The sequence below is a fragment of the Varanus komodoensis genome, unplaced genomic scaffold (assembly GCF_004798865.1).
Source record: "Varanus komodoensis strain SLA01 unplaced genomic scaffold, ASM479886v1 scaffold74, whole genome shotgun sequence".
Classification (NCBI taxonomy): Eukaryota; Metazoa; Chordata; class Lepidosauria; order Squamata; family Varanidae; genus Varanus; species Varanus komodoensis.
The window spans coordinates 1,087,925-1,106,446 of NW_025336401.1; the positions used below are offsets into that span (position 1 = coordinate 1,087,925).

At 54.0% G+C, this 18,522-nt stretch overlaps 1 protein-coding gene across 2 annotated transcripts in view; it reads right to left on the minus strand.

The window, feature by feature from the left end:
• Nucleotides 1–9,103, minus strand: part of MED12 (mediator complex subunit 12) — a 34,170-nt gene extending 25,067 nt beyond the window's left edge. For both annotated transcript variants that reach the window (XM_044452726.1, XM_044452725.1), the window contains exons 1-10: nt 8,903–9,103; nt 8,129–8,233; nt 5,771–5,962; nt 3,938–4,097; nt 3,437–3,612; nt 3,178–3,288; nt 2,617–2,871; nt 1,824–1,970; nt 1,574–1,673; nt 1,203–1,339 (exon numbers count right to left, since the gene is read on the minus strand). In XM_044452726.1, coding sequence (XP_044308661.1) covers nt 1,203–1,339; nt 1,574–1,673; nt 1,824–1,970; nt 2,617–2,871; nt 3,178–3,288; nt 3,437–3,612; nt 3,938–4,097; nt 5,771–5,962; nt 8,129–8,233; nt 8,903–9,001 — 1,482 coding nt within the window. In that variant the 5' untranslated portion in view covers nt 9,002–9,103. The remainder of the gene's footprint in view (nt 1–1,202; nt 1,340–1,573; nt 1,674–1,823; nt 1,971–2,616; nt 2,872–3,177; nt 3,289–3,436; nt 3,613–3,937; nt 4,098–5,770; nt 5,963–8,128; nt 8,234–8,902) is intronic.
• Between the last annotated feature and the right edge of the window lie 9,419 nt (nt 9,104–18,522).

The following is an 18,522-nucleotide window of genomic DNA, read 5'->3' on the forward strand; positions in this document are numbered from 1 at the left end:
GGGAGAGCAGGGGCAGCCGGGGAGCCGAGCTGAGCCCACCAGTCGGTTGCGGGGTGGCTTCCCCCAACAGCCATTTTTCTTCCGTGGGAGGCTGGAGGGTGGCGCCTGCGGGGGATGCCGAGGGGGTGCCAAGGGGCATTGCCTGTTTGGCGCCGGTGCAACGTGCGTTCCGGCACCGGGCCCATTGGTGGGGCAAGGACAATCAGCATAAGAGCTCACGGTTTTATTATCAGTTGTACGAATGCCCCATTTAGCTTACCGTATTTTATTGTAAACCACCCAGATAGCCCTCTGGGCTAGGGGGTGGCAAACAGATGCACTAAGTACATACATGATCACATAATACATGAAGGGCGGCTGCCCAGAGAGCAACATGCAGATTCAGCGGCCGCCGCTGCTCCCTTCAGGGAGGCCTGCTGGATCGGACGGAGGGAGCGCACCAAGCCTAGCCTCCTGCTTCCTATAGTGGGCAACCGGGAGCCTGGAGAAGCCCCAGAAGTGTGGCAGGACAGCAGCTCCCCGTGGGGCAGCTGAGCCGGGGCTTTCTGGGGCACAGTGCCAGTGACTTTGGCCGGCAGGGATGCCGCCTGCCTTATCATGCTCACCCCCCAGGGGCCCCTGCTCCCTTTCATCCTCCCGGGGGCACAGAGATGCTCCTGGCACGGAGATGCCGCTTCCCCTTGTACTGCAAAACATTTTGCTCTTGGACAGGCCATTACACCCCTTTGCCTTCCAAAAGATGCGAACCAGCAGGAGCTGAAAGCTGCTAGAAGTGGTTGGCTGATATGGACCAGGGTAGCTGCCACCGTTTTGGACTCTCCTCGGAGGCTGGCTACGGGGACTGGCGCCAGGCACACCTGCTTTGCCATACGGACCACAGAACCACTGTTTGCCCACCCCCCCAGCGACTGGTTTCCAGAAGGCTCCGCTTAGCCCTGGTGGCCGATAGGCACTGACAGACACACTTCGGCTCCAGCATTATGCCCAAAGGAAAGGACCCCCTCCCCGCTTCGCTCCCTCCCGCCACCGCCAGGTGCCCCCCACCATGGCTCGTTTTATGGGGAACGCACTGGCACACTCCTTGTGCAGCTGCACGCGGCAGACCCGACGCCGACTCCGCGCCTGCCCTCCCGGCATCTGCCCACAGCACTGCCGGCCACAGGGCTCGGGCCCGGCAGCCCTGCCCCCCAAGTGGTGCCCACCTCGTGACTGTCTTTGCTTGGCCCTGCCCCGAATATTCTGTTGTACAAGGAATCCAAAGAGTTGCTGAAGTCCGAGCGCTCAAAACTGTGGCTGTCCAGGACCTCCAGGGTGTGCAGCACTCGGCCAATCGTGAATCCTGGAACGGCACGGGAAGGCAAAGGGGGTTCAGGTGCCGAACTGCAAAGGGCTCCCCAGGCGGGGGGCGGGGGGAGCCGGGGAAGCTTCCTCATCGCTCCAGGAGGATCACAGGGAGAAAGGTCTGCCAGGCAGAGAGGGCGGGGGCAGTCGGGACGGATAGGAGGCCAGAAGCCACTCCTGCGCAGGAACGGGCGGGAATGCACAGAGGGGGCACGGCCCCCGGGAAGGGTACCTGCAGTGGCTTCCTGGCATTTGTCAAAGGACCAGCGCACCTCCACCGCCTGGCCTCGCTCTTTGACCTGCTGCTCGATTTCTCGGAGCTTCGCCCGGACCTGACAAGGACGGAATATGGGAAAGGGTGTGGTGACCGGAGGGGACCAGACAGGCTTGTGCGGCTCCGCGGGGACAGAAGGGGTGGCCCGGCCTCCCCCGGCTCGACAGCTGCAGCCGGCCACCGGGCCAGGCAGGGGGTCGCTCCTCACCTGCTGCATGAAGCCGGCGTTGACCCCAGGCATGGGCAAGTTGGAGGGGGCGATGGGCAGGTGGTCGAGCGGAGAGCCAGTCTTTATTCTGCTGTCGGTGAGGGAGTAATGCCAGACGAGGGCACTGGGGCAACACAGGACGATGCTCTGCGGGGGAGCAGACAGGGCGGGAGCACTGAGCTCTCCTACAGGCCCACCAGGCACCTTCTGCCCCCCCCGCCCCCCCCCCACAGCTGCACGCATGCTGCGAGGGCCCTGGGGGCTCCCAAGCATTCCTCGAGTCCTCCCGTCACCCTCTGAGGCACAGACAGGCGCAGGAATTCCCAGAGCATCCCGCGGAACCGCAACCAGGCGGGTCATGCCCATGCGTAATGGTGGCCGCTCTTCCTGCACAGCCCGGGGCCTCCGCCTCCGCCGCTTCCTCTGCACTCTCCTTGCTGCCAGCCACTGGGCAGGGGCCTTGCCGGCAACGCACTGCACGCACGGTGCGCGCCCTGACGGCACGCACCATCTCGGGTAACTCTCCCGCATCCCGCTCGCCCTGGGGGAGCGCTGCCTGGCACTCCCGATGGCCCTCTGCCATCCCACTGCAGGGAACGAGCCAGCCGGGAGAGGGATCTCGGCGCAACTGCCCCGAGCCCCCTGCAGGGGCAGCGTCCCGCGAAGGACCCCCTTCCACTGGTGCCGAAACCCCCCAGGACAGAGGGCACGCCCGGCTTCCGTGGCCGCCACCCGCCCAAGGATCGCTGCCTGACCCGGCAGAGGCGGCTCTGGCCACGCTGCGCTGACTTGCCTGGAGGATGCAGCTCAGCCCGAACACCACAGGGCGGTGCTGGGGGCAGAGCAGCAGGTCGCTGAAGGGGCTGGGCGGCTGGCTCCCCCCGGCCGGCTGGGGGTTGGGGGTGGGCGGCAGGGTCGGGGCCGCCTGCCCCGTGAGGTGGTGCGCGGAGTGTCCACCGGTGCTGTCCAGCAGGATGGCAAGCCGGCGGGTGCAGAAGTAGGCCAGGCGCCTGGACAAGTAGGCCGACTGCACAAACTCCCCCGAATACTGCAGCGGGACGAGAGAGGGAGGCGGCGTTAGAGGGAAGCCCTTCCCGCCCCAACAGGGAGAAGTCTGGGCTGCTGAGTTCCTCTACCAGCTCAGCAGAAAGGCCAGCTGCCGCTTTGGCTTCTCTCTTTCCACCAGAGTTTCCATTCCAAGCTGCCGTCCTAAGGACTCCACCTTCGTGACCTGGCGCCCGAGTTTGCGTGCTTCCCCTTTCTCCTCCCCTCCCCCTCCCCTTTCTGCCATGCGCTAACGATTGCATGCCTGTGGGCAGAGCCTGCCTTGTTTATTACGCAAAGGGTAAGATACCTGCAGCAGCAGTGGCAAGAGCAGCTTCAGGAGCTCATCCTCGCCTGGCCGAATCTTCTCGAAGCACTCGAGGACCCAGGTCAGGAATTCGTGGCGATCCAGCATCCCGTCCTGGAAGCAGGCGGGCCAAGATGAGCAGGCAGGGGCGGGCAGTCGGCCCTTCCTGGCCAGAGCACAGGAACAATGCCTCCGGCTCTGTGCGAGAGCAGCAGGGCTGCAGCAGAGAGCCTGGGCTTCCCGTCTCCCTGCCCTGCCTTACCTGGAACATGAACATGGCCAGCTTCTCGTTGTAATCCCACTGCTTCACGCAGTGCTCCACTTCCTGGGGCATGATGCCGGGCGGGGAGCCGCAGCTTTGGGTGAGCAGCTGCCGGTGGAAGTCGGCGATCTTCTGCAGTTGCTCCCACAGGAACTTGGTGATGATCTGCGTCCACTCTGGAAAGAAAAGCCGCCATTTGCAGAGCAGGGTGGGAGGCAGAAAGGGGCAGGACTGGAGCTGGCCAGCAGGGAGTCCAGAATGCCAGCCCTGGACACACTGGCAGAAGCCAGCCTACAGGATGGACTCCAACCCAAGCTACGACATTCAAGGCACAGGGTGGCCCTGGCTGGGCTGGAAGCAAAGGAGCAGCTGCTAGCCAGGGGCCGATGTCGATGCGAACACCAAAGAACAGTGACGAAAACGCCAAGAGGTGCCCGCGTCCAGCTGCAGAGCGCTGCCCAGAGCCCGGGGCTGCGGCCAGACGGCAAGTGCAACGCTTACCACTGAACGGGTCGATGACGTGCCGCTTCTTCACCTTGGTTTCCGTGATGGCCGCGTAATACGCACAGGTCATCTTGATCAGCCAGGCTGCCCTCATGACGGGCACGGTGTACTTTGCCAGGTAGCCAAAGACTTCCTCCTTCTTACTGAAGATGGGCACCTGCCGGGGTGGAGCGTGAGTGCCAGAATCAGAGAGGGGCTGTCCCACCTCAGAGGCCATATTTAGGGGGGCAGTGCAGGCAGAATGTAAAAAAAGCTCAAACCAACAAGTTCCAAATTCCCATTTCTGTTTGCGGGAGCACAGAGCCCATGCATAAGTCACCCTGCAGCCTAGTGCCAGAGTTTCCATCATAGCCACAAGCTCTTCTCCTCAAGTTCACGAGCCTTTATTCCTTTGTCCTCTTCCTGGTCTCCCAAATCCGATGTCTGTATTGCGGATACGGCGGAATAATCCCTGCTCACCTGTCCCCCGCCCCCTCCAACTGCCTGCTCCAGCACCCCTTTACCTCCATTATCACCCGAGGGCCCAACTGCCTCTCCAGCTGGATTTCTGCTTCTACCCTATAGAGTTCTTCCTTGTTGCTGCTAGTGGGTGGCGCCCCCTTCCTCTTGCTGGCACCTCTTACCATTTGCCAGCATTGCCCTTGGGCAAGCGTCCTGCCTTCCTTGTCTGGGCAAGGCTGCCCCCTTCCTAAGAAGTCCTCCTTCCTCCAAAAGCTCCCTCGATGTTTCTCGTTAACTGTGCTGGTGACTTCTCGGACTTGGGGCAACCTTTCCTAACCGGTGGCATAGATATTAACTGAGGTTCAATTATTGTGGTTTTGAGTAACCACCAAGCATTTTAAAGGGATTTTACCCTCTAGCCTCCCCCTTTTTATTTCATTTTTACCAGTTCCCTCAGTTTACAGATGTTTCTTTTGGAGTCAAATGCAAGTGTACTGGACCTCTTTGGCAATCTTCCACCTAAATGTATATGAAATCTGAAAACACTGTGTTGGTGTTTCCAATGGGTTCAACGATGTTTACCTCTCATGCCAGGTTCCAGGAACCACCCCCACCCCACCACCAGGATCGAATCCAGGACTGCCTCCCCCGATCCATTTTATAACCTACTTCCTAGGACTAGGACAGTGTTCTTCAGGACATCAAGGAGCTAGGCCTCTTTGTCACAAATGGAGCGTGTGCTCAGCCAGGCAATATGGAGACAGTGGACATCACTGGAGCGTCAGCACAACGCTTCCTCATGTTGAGGCCTCCCTGATTCCATTTTCCATCTCAAGAACACTGGTCTGGGGCGTGACCGCATGCTCGAAGGCAAGAATTGCCCGCCAGAGGTCTTCTTTGGAGGACTCTGTGCCTCTTAGGTTCTTGCGTTTGCTGGAGTCGCTACCCAATTTGACATCCAGTGCTCCTTCCCAGTCCTCCCCAAAGGGCTTATACCCAGAGATGGGCATTTCTAGCTGCTCCACCAGGTTTCCTCAATGCCCACGTATGCCTATATTCTCCTTCAAACCTAAATACTTCAGTTCTCTCATTCTGGCTCAGGGGCTCCTAGCATTTGCACTGAGCCCTGCGTGCAGCACCCTCTTCTAGTCGTCTCTGGCCAATGCAACCTTTGTCTTGGCACTTTAGGCCGCTCAGGCCAGCTGTCACATTTTACCATACCTCCCACGATCGTTCTCCTCTCCTTCTGCATTTGGGTAGCGGGAAACTTTTCCATCTTTGTTCCCGAGGAATGATTTCACTCAAGCCGAAGTGCATTTGGCTTCCAGGGCACGGTGCCCCCAGCTCCACAGTCCCTCCCCCTTCCCGGCTGCCTTAACCATCCCGTACCTTTTTAGCCAGGTGGGTGAGAGGCTTCGTCCCAGCGAGGTCGTTGAACCAGTTGTTGATAGCACTTTGGGAACGCGCTGTCACAAGCCAGAAATTATCCTTCTGGTTCACCTGTGGTTTCCGGCGGCCCGTGTCGGGAAGCGTGTTGCAGCGCAGTTTCTCAGCAATGATGCTGCTGAAGTTGGAACTGATCTGTAAAAAGGGAGGAGGAGCATCCCCTGGTTACAAGGATACGTCCTTCAGCTACTCGGATGCCTGTGGAGCACCAAACTTTACTTGCCCACCGAAGCTGCAAGAGCCCCCTGCCTTCCTCTCGATGACCAAGCCCGTTTTAGCTCCACTATGAAAGAGAATCCAAGAATGGATGCCACTGTCCTAACTGGCAGATCAGAGCCTTGCACTTCTGGTCCTTATTCTAAGACCTTCTTCAGCTCTTCAAGGTCAAGCTGAAACGGTAGCTGCCAAAGCTTGAACACAGAGCTGGAATCATGAAAACTGCTAGCCAGCCATCTTTCAGGTTCCGGACTCTTAGCGGAGCAGAGCCGATCAGAGCAAGCTGCCCCAGCCGATCTAGGGCCTCTGGGATACAAGCAGCCAAGCTCCCAGGGAGCGAGTGAACAAGGAGAGCCAACAGGAGTCTGGTAATGGAGTTTGGCAGAGGAGTTTGGTGGGGGAAGCCCCTTACTACTCCTTTTCCTCTTCTTTTGGTTCCCCCAGAAGAAGGCAGAAGGTTAATCAAGTAAGAAAAATATACCAAAGTTTGCAAAAACAGAAGGAGAAGAATGAGAGTTGTGGGAGATTCCCCGTTGTGTGAGATTAAAAATATGTATGTTGCAACAATCCAGAGAGTCACTAAGTATGCTGTCTCCCTGATACCAAGATATAACCACAAAGTTCATCCAGCTCATATAACCCATTGACAAATACCCTTTTCTTCTCATCCATGTAGGTCTTTAACATGAAACATACAGAGGAGGGACATGCACAGCACATCACCTGACAAAGACTTCAGGCAGGCAGGGCCTAACATCAGTCTCCCAAAAAATGTAGAAAGAAAGCCAGGGCACAACAAGGATGAATTTCGATATCTAATGCTCAGAGTATGGGAAACAAACAACATGAACCTGATCTCATAGGGCAATTGCAATCTTATAGTTATAATTGAAACTTTGTGTGACAACCCACAAGACTAGAACTCTGCAACAGGATACAACCTGTTCAAGAAAAATAGAAAGGACAGAAAAGGAAGTGGAGTTACACTGTACACAAAAGACACATATATCTGCAGAGAAATACAAGAAGAACTTAGTAGTCCCATTGAAAGCCCCTGGTTTAATTTAATTTAAAGGGAGCGAAAAATAAGAAAAACATAATTATTGGCATCTATTATTGACCATCCAGTCAAAAAGAGGACAAGGACACAACCTTCAAAAAACAACTTGCCAGTACGTATTTCCAAGAGGAATGATGTAGTCATCATGGGGGGCCACGATTTTCTCGATATTTGCTGGGAAACAATTTCTACCCAACGCTGCCCCTCCAAGAGATTCCTGACATACGTTTCTGACAACTTCCTCCAGGAGAAGGTAGAGGAAGGAATGAAAGGAAGAGCTATCCTCAATTTAATGCTAACTAACAGGGATGAACTAGTGGACAAAATAGCAGCCATGGGGACCCTGGGGGAAAGTGACCATGTGATACTTGAATACTCTATTATAAAAGAGATAAAGGTTAACTGCAGCCAAACACGTACCCTGGACTTCAAGAAAGCCAACTTTAAGGAATACCTAGATGGGATAAACATGTTCAAATCCAGGTCCCAATGAACTCCATCTCAGAGTCATAAAAGAGCACGTGGAAGAACTCTCAGAACCACTGGCTGTTATCTTCAATAAATCTTGGAAAACAGGAGAGGTGCCAGACAAACAGAGAAGGGCAAGTGTTGTCCCCATCTTCAAAAAGGGGAAAAAAGATGAACCTGGGAACTACAGACCTGACATCAATCCTGGATAAAATTCTAGAGTAAATTATTTTTAAAAATCAGTCTGCAAGCACCTTGAAGAAAATGCAGTGATTAATAAAAGCCAACATGGATTTATCAAAAAAATAAATCTCGTCAGACGAACTTAATCTCATTTCTTGGCTAGGTAACTTCCCAAACAGTCAAAGGGGACATTGTGAACATAATCAACCCTGGCTTTAGAAAAGCTTTTAACATAGCGGCACACGACATTCTGATAAGCAAATTAGCAAAAGCAGACTAGATAGAGAAACTAGATGGTTAATAACATATACAGACTTGGCCATGAATTAGCACTGCCAAGGCTGAAGTCAGGGCATCTTAGTCAAGACACTTACCTTGGCGGGATTGAAATTGACATTTTTGGCACTACCATGCTCATCCCCAGAGACAGCTGGTTGGTTGTTGAAACCCTGCTTCACGTTGAGAGCTGTGAGCTCATCCTGCAGGAATAAAGGTAAGATGCTGATGCAAAATCAAGAGGAAACCGTTCTTGCAGCCGTTCACCTCCTGCTTGCGAACTTCCTGGCCTGCAGGTTTTGGCTGGTTACTACTGGAAACCGTGCTGAACTAAGCTCAAGCGATCAAAAGCAAGCTGCTCACGGGAGCTGTGGCTCAACACATCCCAGCTTGGGAAGAGTGCTTTAATAAGCATGGGATCGTGTGAGATTGTGTACTGCGGTTGCCAAGAGTAGAACCTCCATGTGCAAGAGCAGCATATCTCCATCTGCCAGATGTGGGAGCAGGGAGAGAAAACATGGTGGGAAAGTGCCCCTCGAAGACCCTGGGAAGGAGAACGGATCTGGCCGGCCAGGGCTGGAGAGACCTCAGGGGACCCAGCGTGGCCCTCGCGTGGGCGCCCTCTTTGGCGTAGCGGGGAGAGGGGACACGGGGAGAGGCCCCGCCGGCGGCGGCGGGGGCGTGGCCTGCCGAGCCCGAGCCCCGCCTCTTACAGCACCATGGTCAAGGGTCTGGAGGGCTCGAGGGCGCCCCTTGGCCGCGAGGGGCGCGCTTCCTCCCAGAGCGCGGCGCCAGCCCACTGCCCGCCCCCGGGGGCGTCCTCCTCGGCCCCCGCGTGCCAAGGGGCTCCCCGCCGCACTCCCCTGCCTCACCTCCTTCTGCTTGGGGTCCTGCGGGTACACGTCCGGCGGCCCCAGGCGCGGCCGCTTGAGGGGCCGGTGCTCGTAGCTGAGTATCCCGAAGGCCGCCATGGTGAGGGAGGGAGGGAGGGAGGGAGGGGGAAGAAGGCGAGGCCCGGACGGACCCGCGCCTGGCCGCCCAGGGGAGACGCAGGCCCAGGGACAACAAGGGCCGGCGGAAGTAGCCGATCCCGTCGCGACGGCTGCCGGAAAGGGCCGAGCCCAGAGGCGGCGGGGAGGTGGCCGGCGCCGGCGCCGACGCCTGGCGAAGAGCAGGATGCCGGAAAGCGGCGATCGGGTGGGAACGACGGGGCGCCGGAACCAAGCGCGCGCGGGAGGGACGCTGGGCGGAGGGCGAAGCAGCGCGCACCGCTAGGGGCGCTCGGAACGGTGGCCGGAAAAAGCCGAAAGGGGCGAAAAGCGGTGCGGGTTCGCTGGTCATGTGACCGCCGCTGCTGCCCGGCCGCCTTCCTCGTCGGGCGCTCACGGGAATGGCCGAGGGGAGGCGTGGGGGGCCGAGAGGGCGCCCGGGGGCCGGAGGGGGCCCGAAGCTCGGCAGGTCGGACGGGCGGAGTAATGGTGTCGTTCCTTTCTCGCCAGCCCCAGGAGGAAGATGGCTTTCCCGTGCGAACCCGCTGGAACCGTTTCGGCGGTGCACGTGTGCAAAAACTTGTACTTCTAAGTTAGAATGCCGCCTTTCACTCTCCTCCTTTTGGCGGGTATTTGCATTTCCAGGGAAATTGCTACACAGTGTTAAGACACCAAAAAGAAAATTCCAAATAAAACCAAAATGCAGGTATACATAAGTATGTTTCAAAACTGTTGCAAGAAAGCGGAAGCTGCTTCTGGTGGGTTGTCTGCTAGACCCTGCATCCATCCCCCTGCAGTGCCATCTGTACGGAGAAAAGGCCCCGGAGCCCGAGGATGCCGTGATCCGCTCATCGCCTTAGCGGAGGGTGGCCAGGAACACCCCCACCTAGCACTGATACGGCTGTCCCTGCTCCTGGTGCGTTGGACTGCAGTTCCTAGCAGCCTCAGCCAGTGTGCCTGCAGGGGACTATGGGAGCTCTAGTCCAACACATCAGGGCAGTCTGTAGTCAGGTAAAGCAGGGCATCTGTTTACGGAGATGGGTCCAAATGCAACTCTGTTTTATTCAACAGCATGACAAATGCAACGTTCCAACAAGGCTGCAGACGTGAGAGGGAGTAATGCTACGGTGCACTGCGCCTCCCCATCATCTTGCATAAATCATGGAAAGGTCTTCTGGTGTTCAGGTGAAGGAGGGCCCCAGGTCAGGGCCAGGCCAGTCCCATCCCACGCATGTGCTGGTGGACTCTTGGACTAGATTCTGTCCCGCGCCTCTGGGGAGAAGGCTACTCCAGGGCTAAGCTGGACCAGTGGAACAGGCAGACCATCCTGTCCGCTGACAGAGGAGGCTTTTCAAGAGCTAGGCAAGCCCTCTCCTTGGCTTAAATCAACACCACTGGAGCTCCCTGTGTTGGATTGCTCACCTGTAATTCTGTCCCTCCCCCCCTTTGACACAGATCTACTGAGCCCCTGGACATTGATTGGGCAGATTGGAAGGATATTCCCAATCTCTCGTTCGGGTCGTTTTTTATTTCTATTGCCAAGTACTTTGAGCGCCAGGAAGTCTACAGAGTCATCTGGCTCCAACAGTTGCTAGTTCGTTTAGTTCCAGGACATACCACAAGGAGGCTAACTAGTTGCACACCCATGGGTCGCCTTCAGTAAGAAATCAAAAAAGCTTTAAAAAATCACTCTTAGAGCAGATAGCTACTGCCCAATCGCCCTCCTGAGTTGTTGCTACAAACTCCTGGAGAGACTAATCATAAACAAAATAGATCCTATCATAGATAAACCTCTGCCTGTGGAAGAAGCTGGCTTCCTACATACTCAAAGCTGCGTAGATCAGGTCTCGAAGCAAGATTCTAGTGAGACCTAAAAACCGCAGCTGCATTCATTGCTTTAACTGCAGCATACAACACAGTATGGAAGGACAGACTGCTGTATAAACAGCCACATTATTCCCTGTAAAAATCTTTTTTGACTAGTCAATGAGATGCTGAGTGACAGATCTTTTCAGATCATAATGGGGGACACCATAAGCAAGGTAAGAAGAATAAGCAATGGGCTCCCACAAGGCTGTGTAACGGCACCCACACTATTTAACATATATATATCTCAGACGTGCCAGCAACAAGGGTGTCACACCGATCCGCAATTCAGGCTCAGATGGTCAGTTTCTTGCGAGGGCGATGAGGTTTATTCACAATTCAACGCATGGATCCACAGGTGCTGAAGACAGAGACCCAATGCTAGTTCCCTTGGGGTTACACAGAATGCGCAAAAGGGGAGGGAATACAATACTCAGGAGGGCGATTTGGATAGGAAAGCGACTGCATACACGTCACAGCGCCATAAAGAAAAGTTACATTCCACTCTAATTAGATGCCTTTGACAGGCCTTCTAATTTAAAGTTACCTTGAACAGGCTGGCCAAGTTAGGTAAACAGAAAGGTTACGTGTGTGACTGTACAGGGTTAGGGAGGCACTTTGGCAAGCCTGTAAAACACAGCGATGGCACTTTGACGGTTCCCCACTAATGGAGTGGGGCCATTTGGTCTTCACCACCGGACACCGAAGTGTCTTTTGATGTGTTTATGGCAAGGCAGGGGGGCAGGATGGCAAAATCTGTTTTTCTGAGTGCAGCTTTCCCCCCGTTTCTCCATCCCGCCAAACTGCTAAGTGTAACGTGACTCTGCCTGCATCGGAGCCACGCAGTCAGGTAAAGCCACGGCGCGGCCCACTGAAGGCCGCCCCCTCCAGGTGCTTCGTCCACAGGGGCTGCCATCGTGTGAGCACGCCGTGTAACTGACTGAATACTGCAAGGCAGCATAAGGATGGCCACCACACCACTCATGGCAACAGCATCTCTTTCCACGGTGCCTGACCAAAAATGTTATCCCAGCAGTGCATGGGTATAACCGTGGTGCTTTTACTAGGTGGCCTCCTCTGGCCAACCCGTCTTGAGGTGTCTTGGGGTGCCACGACTGGCAAAAGCTTCCAGCAAGAGATTCCCCTGATGGGGGAGAGAGGCTGCCAGGCCTTTGCAGCGTTGCCTTGAAGGTGCAGACGGCCTGTGCAGGTGAGGGCCATTTGAGCGGAGAAACACAGAAGCAGAGCGAGTCAGAAGGGACCTCCCGGGGCAACCAGTCTGACCCCCGGCTCCAGCCAGCTCTGTTCGTGGCATGCCTACCTGTGCACGTCTGAGAAAGACTAGAATAATTGCTGGCAAGCCCTGCCAGTAACAGCCTCAGTTGGAGAAGCAAGAAAACACTCCTCCCAAGCCACTTTTACAGTATGCTGTTAACCGGTATGCTGACAGTAAAGTTGCAACTGTACTGGAAAGAGTCTCAAAATCGATAGACCCTTCAGGTGGCCACTTTGCCCCACTGTCCAATTGATGCTGGGGCCAAATAGAATTACAGTCGACATTTAGTTTCTTTTTCTTTGAGATGGAATCTCTTTTGAACTTTTTCCCATCTCCCAAAAGACAACCCAGAGGCTGCCCATTTGTTGACTTACCTTGACCCATGGAGCTCGGGGAGGAGGTATTATTATTATTATTATTATTATTATTATTATTATTATTATTATTCAAGATGGTGCAGTTAAAGTGCCACACTCAACATGCCCAAAGAGGGTCAGTGCCAAAGATTGTTCCCACAAGCTAGGCTCCAGCAGTAAGTGGACCGAGAACTACCAGAAATACAGGCAGCAGAGGAACTAGAGATCAGATTGCCATCATACGCTGGATCATGGAGAAAGCTAGGGAGTTCCAGAAAAACATCTTCTGTTTCATTGACTATGCTAAAGCCTTTGATTGTGTGGATCACAACAAATTGTGGCAAGTTCTTCAAGAGATGGGAGTACCAGACCATCTTATTTGTCTCTTGAGAAACCTGTTTGCGGGTCAAGAAGCAACAGTGAGAACTGGGCATGGAACCTCTGATTGGTTCAAAATTGAGACAGGAGTTCGGCAAGGCTGTATACTGTCGCCCTGCCTATTTAACTTATATGCAGAGCGCATCATGCGAAAGGTGGGCCTAGACGGATCACAAGTTGGAATTAAGATTGCCAGGAGGAATATCAACAACCTCAGATATGTAGGTTTCTAATGACAGAAAGTGAAGAGGAGCTAAAGAGCCTCTTGATGCGGGTGAAGGAGGAGAGCGCAAAAGTTGGCTTGGAACTTAACACAGTGCTGCCTCGGCTCACGAACACCTCAGTTCACGGCCAAATTGGGTCGCGAACAAAAATGTCACAAAAATTTTGATGCAGGTTGCGAACTCCACATTGGGTGTGGGGAGACGGCTGCAACTGTGCTGGGGGCAGGGGGGAGATGGCCAAGGTCGCACCCGTCTATCCTGCACGAACGCGCCTGTGATGGCGCCCGTCTTTCCTGCAGGAGCGCAACCGCGACCTTGGCCACCTCCCCCCACAGCATCATCGCGCCTGTCTCCCCCGCCCCAGCGTGCCCGCGATCGCGCCCATCTCTCTCCCCCACCCAGCGCACCAGGATGACGGGCGCAGTTGTGCTGGGGGGGGGGCAGGGAGATGGCCACGATCTTTGTTGTTCTTTGTCACTTTGCTCCACATTTTTCTGATTTTAAAAAATAGTTACAGAACGGATTAACCTTATTTATATTGAACCTTATATAATTTAACTTGGCTCATGACCAATTTGGGTCACAACCAGAGTCCTGGAATGGATTAAGTTCGTGAGCCACGGTACCACTGTATCAAGAAAACTAAGAACATAGCATCTGGTCCTATCAATTCCTGGCAAATAGATGGGGAAGAAATGGAGGCAGTGACAGATTTTATTTTCCTGGGCTCCAAGATTACTGCAGATGGTGACTGCAGCCAAGAAATTAAAAGACGCTTGCTCCTTGGGAGTAAAGCTATGGCAAATCTAGAGAGCATACTAAAAAGCAGAGACATCACCCTACCAATTAAAGTTCATATAGTCAAGGCCATGGTTTTTCCAGTTGCAATGTATGGCTGTAAAAGTTGGACCATAAGGAAGGCTGAGTGCTGAAGAATTGAGGCCTTCGAATTGTGGTGCTAGAGGAGACTCCTGCAAGTCCCCTGGACCGCAAGGCGATCACACCGGTCAGTCCTGGAGGAGATCAACCCCAACTGCTCTTTAGAAGGCCAGACACTGAAGATGAAACTCGGATCCTTTGGCCACCTAATGAGAAGGGCTCACTGGAGAATAACCTAACGCTGGGAACAATTGGCAGCAAAAGAAGGCGGCAGAGAATGCACTGGGGTCACTGAGGCAACCGGCGTGAGCGGGGGGGGGGAGGTGCTCACACATGTGGGATCTGCTTCTCCCAGACCCAAACCAGGTCTGGATCCTGGCCAGATTTCACTTTATCAGTTCTGACAAGAATCTCCAACCCCCCCCCCCATCCATGGAGTCCCTTCCACTTTGTTTGAACTAGCCTCTTCCCATAGAGTTCAATTCTACTCGGGAGTCACCGGCTGTCAGGCAGGGAAGGGCAGCTTGCCGGACTCTAACCGGAGGCTTTCTCTCTCTACCTGCGGCGGAATGTGATGGTTTGCATTCCTGTATGCTAGAAAGACGTCACCCTGTGCCTTATCCAAAATGGAGTTTAATTTTACTTCTGTGAAGACCATCTCAGCCATAACTTAGGAGAGTAAGTACTCGGAGGAGGGCTTTCTCTGCGGTGGCGCCCAACCTATGGAACTCACTCCCCAAAGAGGTCCGCCTGGCACCGTCATTACTGGTTTTTCGGCGCCAGGTAAAGACCTTTTTATTTAAACATCATTTTAACTGTTAAAATATATGAACTGGCCAGGGCAACTTCTTCTTCCTTCTCTTTTCCCCTCCTATATTATTTATTTACTTATTTTATACTGATAATTTTAATTTTATATTATGATGTTTGTGACTCAATGTATGTTTTGGTATTTTTGTATTTTCTGGTAATTTATTATGCTCTATTGTATCTCAATGTATTTTATTGTGTCGTAAGCCGCCCCGAGGCTTTGGCAAGGGGCGGCATAGAAGTGTTTAATAATAATAATAATAATAATAATAACAACAACAACAACAACAACAACAACAACAACAACAACTTTGACTTCCCCCTATGAAGGTTTCAGTGGTCTGAAAAAGTCAGCTCAAGCAGGCTGTTGAGGCTGCCTGAAGAAACCTCCAGACATTTCCTTTATTTTGGCCAAGTCCAACAGAGCATGATGGGGGAAGCTCTCGTGGGAGTGTTATTTCTGAGAGCAAAAGGGTTCCTGTTTCAGTGTGTCCCTGCTCTGTGATTTGGTCTGCTTTGCTGTCAAAGTTATAATCCTTTAGTCAGCACGGAATGGAATGCGGATATATAGAAGTGGCAAAGCAAAACACCTCCATATAATTTGCCTCAGAAAATTTGCCAACATCAATCATCCAGGCGTGCCAATTTAGGATGAAGGTGCAGTCAAATGACCTGGTACACGGCCATGGATCGATACCCTGATCTCTGTGTTGAGGCCATTCAAATGTGCAGAGTGGGGTCAAAAATCCCTTACTCATTCCTTTCCCTCCCACATCCCAGTCTTCCAGAACACACTGCGACGGCGGCGTTCAGTCTCCATCGGCAGCGAGTGGCCACTTACAGCTTGAGCCACCCGCCCGATTCGCCGGCCGTCGCCAAGTGCTGGATGAGATAATACAGCACGGATCAGAACCGGTTCCTCTCCCCTGGCCTCCAAGCACACTTCGGGCACACAGTACAACCATCGCTGCGAGGCTGGGTTCTCAGTCCACCCTCACGCCCTTGCCTTCGACCCTTCGGGGCTTTCCTGAGGATCGGTGCGGCTGCGTGAGAATCAGTCACGCAGCCGCACCGACTGGGAGCCCCCGGGAATAAATGAGGGACACACCACAGACAATCACTCCCACCAGGCCAGGCCAGATACTCACATTCTTGGAGTGTCCCATCGACGGAGTTGTTCTCCAGGGCAATTGCCTACCAGAAACCGTTGCCCTGCAGGAGCTGAAGGCCTCCTTTCACAGGATACCCAAAGATCCTCGAGGCTAAAAAGAGCATGTGCCGGCCAGGGAGGATCCAAGGGGTCCTGCTTCACCATCACTTATGCAGAAACACAGCTTCTCCCCGACCATTTGCCTGTCCGGCTGTGACACCAGGGTCAAAGGAAGGATTCGCTGTTCCTTCTGCCCGCCTTCTCCACCAGAAAGCCGTCACACCAATCCGCAATTCAGGCTCAGATGGTCAGTTTCTTGCGAGGGAGATGAGGTTTATTCACAATTCAATGCATGGATCCATGGGTGCCGAAGACAGAGACCCAATGCTAGTTCCCTTGGGGTTACACAGAATGCGCAAAAGGGGAGGGAATACAATACTCAGGAGGATGATTTGGATAGGAAAGCGACTGGATACACGTCACAGTGCCATAAAGAAAAGTTACATTCCACTCTAATTAGATGCCTTTGACAGGCCTTCTAAATTAAAGTTACCTTGAACAGGCTGGCCAAGTTAAGTAAACAGAAAGGTGAACTTACAGGGTTAGGAAGACAGTTTGGCAAGTCCATAAAATACAGAGATTACATTTGAGAGTTACCCACTGATGAAGTGGGTTGTTTGATCCTCACTACCAGACCCAGAGGCGTCTTTTGATGTGTTTGTGGCAGGGCAGTGGGGCAGGATGGCAAAATCCGTTTTTCTGAATACAAGGGGACATAAAGTTGGATACGCCAAAGGTCTTGCCTTAGCAGTGGAGGATAAAAACATGGAGGAGGCAGGTAGCCTCCCCTCTGAAGATCTTAAAATCCGGAGAAAATTCTTCGCTGAATGGAGGCTGCCTCTTGGTGTTAGCAAAATGGCGCCCATGTGCTTCTGCCTCAACAATCAACTAGCAAGTGCAGCTCTGAAGGACTACCTAAAAAACTCACCCCACTAAAATCCCCATCCAAAATGCCTCAGTGTAACACTGGGACGGACCTTCTCCTGCACGACGCATTTAGAGAGCACAGCTGCAAACAGCAGTACCAGGAATACTTCAGAAACAAGCGGAACACAATGGGGCGCCTCAGCCACCGCCCTCAGAACAGCAGCCCCACGGCCGGTCTGCTCCACAGCAGCACACTGTGCCCCCGTAGGGCTCAGCAGCTGCCATGCTAGCAAGAGCGATGCCAGATCAACACCACCACGAGAATCAGAAGCGGATGTTTCGAATCCACTCCTACTTGCTGGCTTCCTGTTCTGAGCCATAAAGCGCCACCAGTTCTACGAAGACAAGAGAACGCAGGAGCATCGTGTGTGATCCGCACCGACCAGCGCATGCTGCCCTCTGCTATCTGTCAGTGGGCACGCTCAGATCCAGGAACTCCCCCGGCATTCGCACACTGTCTGCAAAATAACTTTGACCCCCATTCCCAATGGGATGCTCAACGGGCTGTTGAACAGCCAGAAATGGGTGGCCTTGGGATGACCCCATGCAGGCAGTGCCAGGTTTTGACTTCTCCTGCCAGTACTGGGCAGCTCCGAACTGGATTTGCAGCTCACACGGCGTGTGCACAAATGGGGCACGGCTCCCACCCCAGTGCGACAGCGGTTCCACCTCAAGCTGCACATATTGTGACTGGCTGGAAACGGAGGGCACCTCCAGCCCAGCGTCTGACTTTTTCCGCACAAACAGTGCTGCGCTTCATTGGTTACATGGCCTAGACATGAATGTTTGACCAGAGATCTTGCTCACACTTACATGTTTAACGTGTTTTAACTTAGTTTAAATGCTAATATGTATCACAAGTCCATGTATGACAAGCCACATGCTAAATCACTCAGTCTGACGCCATTGCCATTTGTGGGTCCAGCCCCTTCCTCAGCCACAGCTCGGTCAGACCCCGTTGCCGTATCTGTAAAGTTGGGATTTTTGCCCCAAGCCTTGCTTATACGGAAACACAATTGCTGTCTTGTCACTCGTCCCCCCACTTTGTTCTGACCCCCCAAATAGCTGGACATCTTCAGCAAGCCTGAGGTCTTTTCCTTCCGCCCAAGGATTCTCCCGTGGCCGGAAGGTTCTTTTGGGAGGCATGAGCCGCCTGGCTGAGCTGGACCTTGGGGCCTCTCCAGGCTGCCAAGGCCAAGGCTGGCTTTCAGGCGGCAGGCTCCCCAGGGCCAGGGGCGACCGGGAGGGCACGTGCCCGCACACGGCGAAGGCAGAACTCATGCTCGGGCGCTCCTCTCGCCCCGGATTCGCGGGCCGTGGGTGCAGCTGCCCTGCTCTCTCAGCCGAAGCACTGGCCTTCAGGAAGGGGCCTCGTGGCTCCAGCTGAAACCTGTTTCTCCATGCACAGCTAATTCCTTCAAGGCCCTTTCCGGGAAACTTGCACCTCTTGCCCCCACCTAGGACTGTGTGTCGTGTGGGGAGCAGGGGATTTTCCACAGGAAACCACAGCTGGCGGAAGTTGAATATCACAGAGCGAGAGCAGGACTGACGTCAAGCCCACATCCCCTTGTGCAGCC